General features: G+C 40.9%; 1 protein-coding gene and 1 non-coding gene across 2 annotated transcripts in view; one reads left to right on the top strand and one right to left on the bottom strand.

Moving 5' to 3' along the window:
- LOC139942885 (thrombospondin type-1 domain-containing protein 7B-like) overlaps positions 1-12,382 on the top strand; it is a 49,981-nt gene that overhangs the window by 26,332 nt on the left and 11,267 nt on the right. Inside the window, exons 12-18 of the mRNA XM_071939692.1 lie at positions 706-843; positions 4,825-5,025; positions 5,917-6,044; positions 7,015-7,171; positions 8,672-8,908; positions 10,037-10,284; positions 12,009-12,180. Coding sequence (XP_071795793.1) covers positions 706-843; positions 4,825-5,025; positions 5,917-6,044; positions 7,015-7,171; positions 8,672-8,908; positions 10,037-10,284; positions 12,009-12,180 — 1,281 coding nt within the window. The remainder of the gene's footprint in view (positions 1-705; positions 844-4,824; positions 5,026-5,916; positions 6,045-7,014; positions 7,172-8,671; positions 8,909-10,036; positions 10,285-12,008; positions 12,181-12,382) is intronic.
- On the bottom strand, positions 9,747-9,819 carry Trnas-aga (transfer RNA serine (anticodon AGA)). The gene has a single exon. It is a non-coding gene; the product is annotated as a tRNA-Ser (tRNA).

Genomic DNA, 12,382 nt, shown 5'->3' with positions numbered 1-12,382 from the left:
GGTTTGTTATTTGATATTGAAATTGTGATACACAAAGTGTGGGCCTTGGACAATACTGTTTACCGAAAGGGTCCAATGGCTTTAAAGGCAGTGGACATTATTGGTAATTACTCAAAATAATTATTAGTTTAAAACCTTTCTTGGTGAAGAGTAATGGGGAGAGGTTGATGGTATAAAACATTGTGAGAAGCGGCTCCCTCTGAAGTGCCATAGTTTTCGAGAAAGAAGTAATTTTCCACGAATTTGATTTCGAGACCTCAGAATTAGAATTTGGGGTCATGAAATCAAGCATCTGAAAGCACACAATTTCTTGTGACAGTATAATAGATGTTAAATTTGCATCTGGGATAAAGAATATTAATTTTTTTGGTTTTTACCCATACACCGATGTGTGTTAGCACTGTATACTCAGTACTTTCCCGACTCCTGTGAAAAAATATCACAGGCATGTTCGTGTCACAGGGTCATTTTTTTCTTTCATTATTATTTTGCAACTTCAACGACCAATTGAGTTCAAATTTTCACAGGTTTGTTATTTTATGTTTTTATGTATATGTTGACACCAAGTGAAAATAGTGGTCTTTGACAATTATCAAAGGGGTTCAGTGTCTTTAATGCCAGATTCTACCTGAGGACACAGGTCGAATCCCTCTCTTATAATTTTGTTTTTCAATCCAAATTTGAAATGAGCTTCATTGATTGCAGATCCAGACACGGATAATGCAGAGGAGTTGTGCCCTCACATCACCAGCAGTGACTTGATGAACTATGAGCCTTGTGATGATCCCAGCTTCATGTATGACTGGCAAGTAGGAGCATGGCAGAGCTGTCTGCTTAATGAAGGTGGGTTTAAGTCACTCAGTTATGTAATACCAACGATTACTCATTGAAACTCACAATACTCACACTGCTTGATGAACTACGAGCCTTGTGATGACCCAAGCTTCATGTATGACTGGCAAGAAGGAGCATGGCAGAGCTGTCTGCTTAATGAAGGTGGGTTTAAGTCACTCAGTTATGTATTACCAACGATTACTCATTGAAACTCACAATACTCACACTGCTTGATGAACTACGAGCCTTGTGATGACCCAAGCTTCATGTATGACTGGCAAGAAGGAGCATGGCAGAGCTGTCTGCTTAATGAAGGTGGGTTTAAGTCACTCAGTTATGTAATACCAACGGTTACTCATTGAAACTCATAATACTCACACTGCTTGATGAACTACGAGCCTTGTGATGATCCCAGCTTCATGTATGACTGGCAAGCAGGAGCATGGCAGAGCTGTCTGCTTAATGAAGGTGGGCTTAAGTCACTCAGTTATGTATTACCAACGATTACTCATTGAAACTCATAATACTCACACTGCTTGATGAACTACGAGCCTTGTGATGATCCCAGCTTCATGTATGACTGGCAAGCAGGAGCATGGCAGAGCTGTCTGCTTAATGAAGGTGGGCTTAAGTCACTCAGTTATGTATTACCAACGATTACTCATTGAAACTCATAATACTCACACTGCTTGATGATCTATGAGCCTTGTGATGATCCAAGCTTCATGTATGACTGGCAAGAAGGAGCATGGCAGAGCTGTCTGCTTAATGAAGGTGGGTTTAAGTCACTCAGTTATGTATTACCAACGATTACTCATTGAAACTCATAATACTCACACTGCTTGATGAACTACGAGCCTTGTGATGATCCCAGCTTCATGTATGACTGGCAAGAAGGAGCATGGCAGAGCTGTCTGCTTAATGAAGGTGGGCTTAAGTCACTCAGTTATGTATTACCAACAATTACTCATTGAAACTCATTATACTCACACTGCTTGATGAACTACGAGCCTTGTGATGATCCCAGCTTCATGTATTACTGGCAAGAAGGAGCATGGCAGAGCTGTCTGCTTAATGAAGGTGGGTTTAAGTCACTCATTGAAACTCATAATACTCACACTGCTTGATGAACTACGAGCCTTGTGATGACCCAAGCTTCATGTATGACTGGCAAGAAGGAGCATGGCAGAGCTGTCTGCTTAATGAAGGTGGGCTTAAGTCACTCAGTTATGTATTACCAACGGTTACTCATTGAAACTCATAATACTGACACTGCTTGATGAACTATGAACCTTGTGATGATCCAAGCTTCATGTATGACTGGCAAGAAGGAGCATGGCAGAGCTGTCTGCTTAATGAAGGTGGGTTTAAGTCACTCATTGAAACTCATAATACTCACACTGCTTGATGAACTACGAGCCTTGTGATGATCCAAGCTTCATGTATGACTGGCAAGAAGGAGCATGGCAGAGCTGTCTGCTTAATGAAGGTGGGTTTAAGTCACTCAGTTATGTATTACCATCGATTACTCATTGAAACTCATTATACTTGAAGTGATATGAGTCTAGGAAGTAATTGAGGCGATATACGATGGTTGCTTTCCTAGCTCCTGACCAAGGTCTTTATTCTTTCATACCACTTTATAAGAAGAATGATAACACAGTTGGGCACAATATACATGGGCAGAATAAAGTAGTCCCATATCACAACAATACTCACACTGCTTGATGAACTACGAGCCTTGTGATGACCCAAGCTTCATGTATGACTGGCAAGCAGGAGCATGGCAGAGCTGTCTGCTTAATGAAGGTGGGTTTAAGTCACTCAGTTATGTAATACCAACGGTTACTCATTGAAACTCATAATACTCACACTGCTTGATGAACTACGAGCCTTGTGATGACCCAAGCTTCATGTATGACTGGCAAGAAGGAGCATGGCAGAGCTGTCTGCTTAAGCTATGAATGGAAGGGCTCCTCCATATCTCAAAGAAATTCTCTCACCATATACACCTACTCGCAATCTTCGCTCTACAAACCAACTTTATTTAACTGTCCCTAAAACAAACACTTCCAATGGCGTTCTTACTTTTTCTGTATCCGCACCCACACTCTGGAACTCTCTTCCTTTACATATTCGAGCTACAACGTCTCTGGACATTTTCAAAACTCTGCTTAAAACCCACCTATTCAAAAAATTTTTATGATTGACTTCCTGTCTGTTTTTAACCATTTATTTTTGCCAACACGTTTATGTAATTCAACATTTTTATGCAATGTACCCTTATTTCTTTCCAAGCTTCTTAATTTGTATTTTTGTTTTTGTTTTGTTACTCTCTTTGTTTGTTTTATGCGCCTCGGAATAAGTTTAGTCTTAGATAGATGGTGCTTTATAAGTTTTAATTATTATTATTATTATTATTATTATTATGAAGGTGGGTTTAAGTCACTCAGTTATGTAATACCATTGATTACTCATTTAAACTTAGTGGTAGGTGCTGTTCTTGCGGGTACAACCGTGTGTAAATCTCTTGAGTGGGAGTGTTGGCTCTGAAAAGAGCCGGTGTGGCTCGACGTTTCGCACAGTATACTCTGCTGGTCTTCAGGAGAAATGAAAATGAAAAAGTTAACTATATTTTTTTTTTACAAAATAAACTGAAAATAAGAATCATCAAATGATGACTCTTATTTTAAGTTTATTTATTTATTTATTTATTTCCTTGATTTACCCAGGATAAGCCAAATCAGTAAAAAATACCTGGTTTGCATTTGGCCCCTTCAAACAAACGAACATATTAGAAATAAACATCAAATCACGTGATAAAATTACGATATAAAAATTACATAAATATTTAAGAATGTTACGGAATATTAAAAGCAATATAAACAAAAATAAGTGTCAAAAAATATATCATGAGAGTAAATTTTATAAACTGTCACAGTGAGAGGAGGTTAAACAAAAATATAGTTAACTTTTCAATCCTTACAAAAATCGTGAAGATCACAGATTTACATAAAACTTACATGGTCTTATGATGATGATGATAGTAGAAAACATCCCTTGAATTATTTTTGTCTGAAATGTCATATTTGATGTGAAATAAATAATCTAACTTTGCGTTTGGAGTTTATCGCTCGGTGAGCGTTTTATTCATTTTTATTTTGGCATCGATGCAATGCAAAATTTGTAATAGGTTTTTCACTATTCTCTGGTGACCCAGATGGCCGATCGATCTTGAACTTCTAAAAGTTTGTCAGTTTATAATAATAATAATAATAACACAGCATTTATAAGGCGCACTAAATCTGGTGAAAGACCATTTCAAATTCTCAAGTGTTGGGGAAAGCAAGTGTGAACAGGTGTGTCTTGAGTTGCTGCTGAAAGATGGAAATGTCATGGATTTCCCTGAGGTTTTCAGGGAGTGAATTCCAGAGCCTGGGTGCTGTAATGGAAAAAAACCCGTCCCCGTAGCTGGCTAGACGAGACCGGGGAACAAAGAGCATGTTGCTGGTGAATCTAAGACCCGGGCTTGTAGTACGGGGAGTCAACAGGTTTTGAATATAGAGTGGGGCTGAACCTTGGAGTGCCTTGAAAGGGAGAATGATTATTTTGAATTAGGTATCCCAGGTCAAAATTCCAGTTGAACCTAGTTAACTGGGGTCAACTGGTTCAACTGGATAGTGATTAAACTCATCCATTTTCCATGCTTTCGACTAGGTTTAACTGTGTTCAACTAGGTTGAAATTATAAACCAGTTGGTCTCTGTCCATTTTCCATATTAAACCAACTGGTTTTAACTGTGTTGAACTAGTTTATCAACTGGTTTCAACTAGTTCCAGTTAAACCCAGTTTAACTAGGTTCAACTGGAATTTCGACCTGGGATATGGTGGGTTACATTAAGTGCTTACACTGCCAGCAACTGTTTTGTCAGTAAAAACCAATTTTGTAATGTTCCTTTAACTATTCAATCCTTATAACTGATACTTCAGGTGATGAATGTGGAGAAGGTATTAAGTATCGGAGCATCCTGTGCCAGCGGAGTGATTCAACCTTCGTCCCTCTACACTTCTGTGAGTCATCTGCCGCTACTGCACCCAGCACCCAAGCAGCATGTGATGTTCCTTGTGTCGTAGACTGCGTTGTGTCAGAGTGGATGGCATGGTCACCGTGTACACAAGCCTGCGGAAGAGGTATGCTTGTAGCATCCAATAATTATCCATATTGGACAGTACCTGTCAAATAATTAATTTTTGAGCATTCATTCGATATTCATTCGATATTGTTTAGTATTGCACAGCCTAATGTTTATCAAACCCCGTTCTAATGCGTTTTTCAATGCAATGTACACAAGCCTGCGGAATGCTCAAAAATTGTACAGAAAAAAAAGTCGCATCCGCTTAAGGTGATCCCCTGGCTGCCGCTTCCCAGGTTAATGATATCGTAATTTGGGTGTGATCCCTGGCTACATGGCAGTTATTGGTTGTATGGCTTCTGACTGACACCTCGAACAAAGATATTGACAAAATAGGGACACTGCCAACATAGGGCTAGATAGCTCAGTTGGTAGAGCGCCACAGTTCGTTAATCCGGAGTTCGTTGGTTCGAATCCCACTCTAGTCACTTCTTTGTTAAACCCCCAAAAACATTTCAAAATTTACCCAGTCAGTTTCCCTCCTGGTTTATATTTCCAAAACCATCCTAGTTTGTTTTTCTTTTTGTCATAGTCTCGTGTAAAGCGCTCTGTTCGCCGTAGAGCGCTTTATAAATGCTTCGTATTATTATTATTATTATTATCAAATAGTTATCCATATTTGATTCTGCGACAAAGCACTCTGCTTTAAATATTGGTAAAATATTGCACTACCTTGCTTACATGCTTAAGTCGAGTGATGTCCTCGAATCACGATGGTTCCCAAGCCTTTCTGTCCCCCATTCATGGCATTGCTGACTTGAAATCTGCTCATTCAAGTCCTGTGTCCATTTTGAATTGCACTGCCACTTGTGTGTATATGTACTTGATGAATATCCATATGCTTACATGTATGTGATCACTAATTTTACTTAATGAATATTCATGACAGGATTGAAGACCAGGATGAGGGGTATTCTACAGCAGAGTGTCAATGGTGGGCGGAGCTGCCCACCTTTGATTGACAGCATGATTTGCATAGAGATGATGTGTGACAAACTAGAGTGGGAGGTTTCAGAGGTAATTTTGAATATTATATTGATTCTGTTACCCTAGACCAGTAAAGGAACTGGTCGCCGCTGTTAAAGATGTCAGATTTTTGGCCCCAAACATTAAAAAATAGATTTTTTTTTAGTGAATGATATTTCAAAAAGTGTCACCCGCTCTAACGAAAAAAACAAAAATTTTACTTTTGATGGTCAGGAACCATGAGAAAAATTTAAAATGTTTCTTATAAAACACATATGAATTGGTCACGTGATATATTGTCGGGATCCCGACAAAAACTAATTTTGAGCACTTTATTTCTCTGCTACTAATAATTGGTGGACTTTTTCTTTTTGAGCAATAGCTCAATGGAAAGCTTGTAACTTTCTCGACCCCCATCAAAATACCATTGAATTTTAAATCAAATTTTTGGGGACAAATTTGCCAAAAATCTGACATAGCATCTTTAATTGTCAGATATCAGTATTCTCACTTTTTGTTGTACCAACATATGCATACCACAATAAATCTGTGAACATTTGAACTTTGTTGGTCATTGCAGTTGCAAGAAAATAATGAAAAAAGAAAAACCCGTGTTGCACAAATTTGTGTGCTTTCAAATGCCTTCTGAAAAGCTTTAGGCTTGAAGCGTGGAGCAGTCAGCTGCACCACTGGATAATGCGATTCAATTAAGTGCCCTGGGGCCGATTTCACAAAGATCTAAGATTGATCGTAACGGCAAATCAATCGTAGTTGCTATGAAAATGGTGATGTCACAATACAAATTACTTTGGTGATACTGAAAAATTGTCTTGCGATGAATATTATTGCTTTGTGAAACCGGCCCCTGGTTGGACAGGAATTACATAGAGATAGCAGGTGTGAGTTGCAAGACAAAAAGGATGTTTTTATTATAGCCCCTGTTTTTTTGTTTTATTTTCTTTACTAAATGGAGCTTTCCTGTGGATTCTGACTGTCTGTATTTTTGTTCTTTGATCTTTAGTGGGGCCCCTGTGAGGTCATTGACCCACGAAGAAACTGCGGTCACGGTGCACAAGTCCGGACGGTCTCTTGTAAGGCAGGGGAGAGCTATAAGTTTGAATGCGCTAAGCGGTTTCCACATCCTGACACAAGCAGACATTGTGTCTTACCTTGCCCAGGTAGGTTTGGGGTTTAGGGTCTGGGTTCGGGTTAAGGGTTTTTGGACTTTGAGTTTTGGGTTTTGGGTTTTGAGTTTTGGGCTTTGGGTTTGGGTTTAGGGTTTAGGGTTTTGGGTTTGGGTTGGGTTTGGAGTTTTTGGTTTGGTTAGAGTCAATGAAATGGACTAAGAGGTTTCCACATCCTGACACAAGCAGACATTGTGTCTTGCCGTTTCCAGGTAGGTTTGGGGGTTTGGGTTTGGGGTTTTGGAGTTAGGGTTGTGGGTTTGGGGTTTGGACGGTCTCTTGTAAGGCAGGGGAGAGCTATGAGTTGAAATGTGCTAAGCGGTTTCCACATCCTGACACCAGCAGGCATTGTGTCTTACCTTGCCCAGGTAGGTTTGGGGCTTTTGGAGTTTGGGTTTTGGGGTTTGGGTTGGGGGTTAGAACAGTCTCTTGTAAGTCTGGGGAGGGCTATGAGTTGGAATGCGCTAAGCGGTTTCCACATCCTGACACAAGCAGACATTGTGTCTTACCATGCCCAGTTAGGTTTGGGGCTTTTAGGGTTTGGGGTTTTGGAGTTTGGGTTTGGGGGTTTGGGTTGGGGGTTCAGGTTTGGGTTTAGGGTTTTGGGTTTGGGTTTGGAGTTTTGGTTTCGTTAGAGTCATTGATTGGTTTTGCTAATGAAATGGACTGAGAGGTTTCCACATCCTGACCCAAGCAGACATTGTGTCTTGCCGTTTCCAGGTAGGTTTGGGAGTTTGGGTTTGGAGTTCGGACGGTCTCTTGTAAGGCAGGGGAGGGCTATGAGTTGGAATGTGCTAAGCGGTTTCCACATCCTGACACAAGCAGACATTGTGTCTTACCATGCCCAGGTAGGTTTGGGGCTTTTAGGGTTTTGGAGTTTGGGTTTTGGGGTTTGGGTTGGGGGTTCAGGTTTGGGTTTGGAGTTTTTGGTTTTTTGGTAAGAGTCAGATTGGTTTTGCTAATGAAATGGACTAAGAGGTTTCCACATCCTGACCCAATCATACATTGTGTCTTACCGTGTCCAGGTAGGTTTGGGGCTTTGGGTTTGGGTTTAGGTTTGGGTTTTGTGTTTGGGTTTTGGGTTTGGGTTTTGGGTTTGGTTAGAGTCATAGATTGGTTTTGCGAATGAATTGCACTAAGAGATTTTCACATCCTGACCCAAGCAAACACTGTGTCTTACCATGCCCAGGTAGGTTTGAGGTTCAGGGTTTTGGTTTTGGTTTTGTCTTTTGGGGTTTTTGTTTTGGGCTTGTGTCTTGAGTTTGGGGTTGGATTTGGGGTTTCATTTTTGGTTTGGGTTGAGTCATAGATTGTTTTTGGGTTTTCTGTTAGCGGGTTTGGGTTTTAGATTTTGGGGCTTGGGTTTGTGGTTTGGAGTTTGTTGTTTGGGTTTTGGTTTTGATTTTTGTTGTTTAAGTTTTGGGGTTTAACTTGTTTAAATTTTGAGCAAATGTAAGTCATTAAATCCAACAAAATACTTTGTTTTTCCACCAGGTGATTGCGTGATGAGCAATTGGCAGAACAGCTCCCCCTGCCCCACCCCCTGTCAACGGAACAGCACAAAATCCCAAGTGCGCTCAGTAATCCGCCACCCGACGCCTATCGGTGAACAGTGCGGGGATCTGACTCAAACCACACCCTGTACTGATTCCGATTGTGTAGGGTCTGGTTACCGGCTGGTGACTGGGGAGTGGAGTCGATGCAAGGCTGTTAGTGGGGAATGTGGATCAGGTAAACAGTAGTAGGAGATTAAGGCCCTTTGTGAAACCACGGCTTCGGATTTGGATTCGGCTCAGGCTAGTTTGGCCCCGCAATTATTTTCACTATTTTGCGCATGCTGTTGTGCATCGCGTATGCACAACAGCATGCGCAAAATTGTGAAATTCAGGGCTTCAGACGAGAGAACGGAGCTTGAAGCCGAATCCAAAGCCGAAGCCGTGGTCTCGAAAGGGCCTAAGCTTGTGACTAATAGACCTTATGCACATGACGTCATTTCAGTAGGGCGCCCTCACCTAGAGGTCAAAAGGAGGTTGTTCATTGGCCAATCCTGTGCGCCGCGCGTACAAATCTGTGCGTTTCGATTGTTTCGTCACCGTTTTTCCACTAAGATGGCCGCTGGATGACGTCAATGCATAAGGTCTATTGCGGTCATACGGTTGAAGCTGTTATTGGCTTCAGCTATAGCTGTGACCAGCTGCGGTTACAGTATTGGCTGAAACGGGTATGACTATGGCTGGCTGTGACTATGTGAACCTCTCTAACACAAATACAAACAAGATTTCAAAGGTTCTCGTTTATAATTGAAGTAATGGGGGAAATTGTGTAAAAGCAACTTTGAATGACATTAATCGACCAGAACAGTAGGCTCTTCAGCATTTCAGTTGTTTGACTCAAGCAGTAGCTTTGTGGCCTCAGGATCACTGGCATTTTAGGAAGTGGGTTCCAGGGTGAATGTTATATGACAACTACTTTTTAATATTAATTTTTGGTTTTTACCCATATACACCGATGTATGAAGCACTGTATACTCGGTACTTCCCCGAGTCCTGTGAAAAAAATCACAGGCATTTTCCTCGGGTGGGATTCGAACCCACGACCTTTGCAATTCTAGAGCAGTGTCATACCAACTAGACCACCGAGATTGCCCGGTAGCTAGAGGCAGTTCGAATCCTATGTTTTAGCAGCGGGTACTGCAAACGATTTAGTAAATACTTTTTAATAACAAAACTGGTGTAACATTAAAACCGGAACATGTAAGTAGAATTTGGGTAAGGTAAAGTTCGCGTAATGTTTTGGCTAATAGAAATTTCGCTTTTTAAATAAAACATTTTATATCTAGGTATGTGAATTAATTTGCAGGGACGAAATATCGCGTAACCAGCTGCATCAACAACAACGGCTTCCCGGTCGCCACCCATCATTGCCCCAATCAGAATGTTACAACAACAGATATATGCAATATTCCCTGCCCACCAAACTGTGAACCAACGAGATACTCTGATTGGTCAGCCTGCAATGCGACATGTGGTTTGAATGGGGTCATGGAGAGGTCGAGGGTCAATGAGGGTCAGTCGGTGGAGTGCACAGAGAAGTGGACCCAGAGGCAGGTAGGAATGAAGATTTATTTGTGATATTTTTGTGTTTGTTCGAGTTTGTGGCCAAATAGAGCATTGATTACCGTGCACCAATGTCATGGTCAAGCCGACTACAGCATCGAGTTCAAGTCCTTGAGTAAACAGTAAAAGCAATTGGACACTTTCGGTACAGAAAAAAAAAAAAGTTCACAGATTTACAAATAATTTATTGGTTTACAGAAGGTAATGGTGAAAGACTTCTCTTGAAATATTATTCCATGAAATGCTTTACTTTTTGAGAAATCATTAAAACAATATCAATTCTCGATAGCGAGAATTACGGATTTATTTTAAACACATGTCATGACACGGCAAAACGAGTGGAAACAAGGGTGGGTTTTCCCATTATTTTATTCCGACTCCGATGACCGATTGAGCCTAAATTTTCACAGTTTTTTTATTTTATATATAAGTTGTGATACACGAAGTGTGGGACTTGGACAATACTGTTTACCGAAAGGGTCCAATGGCCTTTAAGGGAATGTACACGTTTGGTAATTACTCAAAACAAATATAAACTTAAAAACTGACTTGGTATAAAACATTGTGGGAAATGCTGACTCCCTCTGAAGTATTGTAATTTATGAGAAAGAGGCAGACAAACACGAAGGACGCCTAAAGAAGAGACCTACATGTTTATTGACCAATTGATGGAGGATACGGGATACAGGTTCGCAGATCCACAAAATGCTTTGAACGACAGAGAATGCTTTTTGTTTTTTTTTCAAGCAAGTCGCCAGACACAAGGCCTTAAGGCCACTTCAAGGTGTGGGCTATAATTAGTTTTTTCCAGAGGCCATTGCCACCTATTACTAGAGCTGAAACAGGATAACCCCCCTTTTACAGTCTATTGACCCATTTCACCTGACGTCATCATCAGAATAATCTTGGATGCGCCATTTTGGTGGTCAATGGCAACGCGTGAAGTGCGCAATTTTAGGTGACACGGCGTTTACACGTAAGCCTGTTGACCACCAACATGGTGAGCGTGGCATCAGCCGCCGCATGTGACACGCGTACAAAGGGTCAATACGTATGTATGCTTGGGTATCATCAATCCGAAGCCTGGCCGGTAGAGCAGAAAGCACTACCTCCCCAATTTTATGTAGCAAGTTTCATGACCGGGATCCGCACACACACTCTGCTGATCAAACACCACAGCTTGAATCCAGTGCTCTTAACTGCGTGGCCATGACACGAAGGAATGCCATGATGATGATCATCAATATTATCATTATTTTTACAGTAATTAAAGCCAAACACTGGGTAAAACAGTATTGTCCAAGGGCCCAAACTTCGTGTATCACAACTTATATATACAATAAACAACCTGTGAAAATTTGGGCTCAATCGGCCATCGGAGTCGGGAGAAAATAACGGGAAAACCCACTCTTGTTTCCGCACGTCTCGCTGTGTCAAGACATGTGTTTAAAATAAATCCAAAATTCTCGCTATAGAGAATTTATATTGTTTTGATGTTTTCTCAAAAAGTAAAGCATTTCATGGAATACTATTTCAAGAGAAGTCTTTCACCATTACCTTCTGTAAACCCTGTAAGTTATTTGTAAATCTGTGAACTTTTATTTATTTTTTTTCTGTTCCGAAAGTGTATAATGGCTTTAAGTTCACTTATGAGGCATCCTTTGATTCATGTCCAAAATTATATAACAAAAATAATATTTTTTCTTCACCGCCAGACCAAGCCATGCAATGCAGTCCCTTGCCACACCTACACCTGGAGCCGAAGCTTCTGGAGTGAGTGTCGGTTTGAGACGGAGCGAGGGTGTGGGATCGGAGAACAGACACGCCTCGTTGAGTGCGAGCGAAATGATGGACTCACTGTTGACCATGAATACTGCATCCTACAAGGTAATGACCTTTCATAAATACCTCAGACAGTTTCGCTATTCCTATTGGTGGAGAGCGCGTCACGTGGGGGTGTTTAAACCTTTGTTTATAACCGGTTGTGAGCGGAGACTCCATGCTAGGCTTGATGCAAGACGTTTCTTGTTACGCGCAAATATGCACCAAGACTATACGCGCATGCGCTGGCACAAACGGAACCGGAAAA

The sequence above is a fragment of the Asterias amurensis genome, chromosome 10 (assembly GCF_032118995.1).
Source record: "Asterias amurensis chromosome 10, ASM3211899v1".
NCBI lineage: Eukaryota > Metazoa > Echinodermata > Asteroidea > Forcipulatida > Asteriidae > Asterias > Asterias amurensis.
This window is presented reverse-complemented; position numbering and strand designations above follow the sequence as displayed.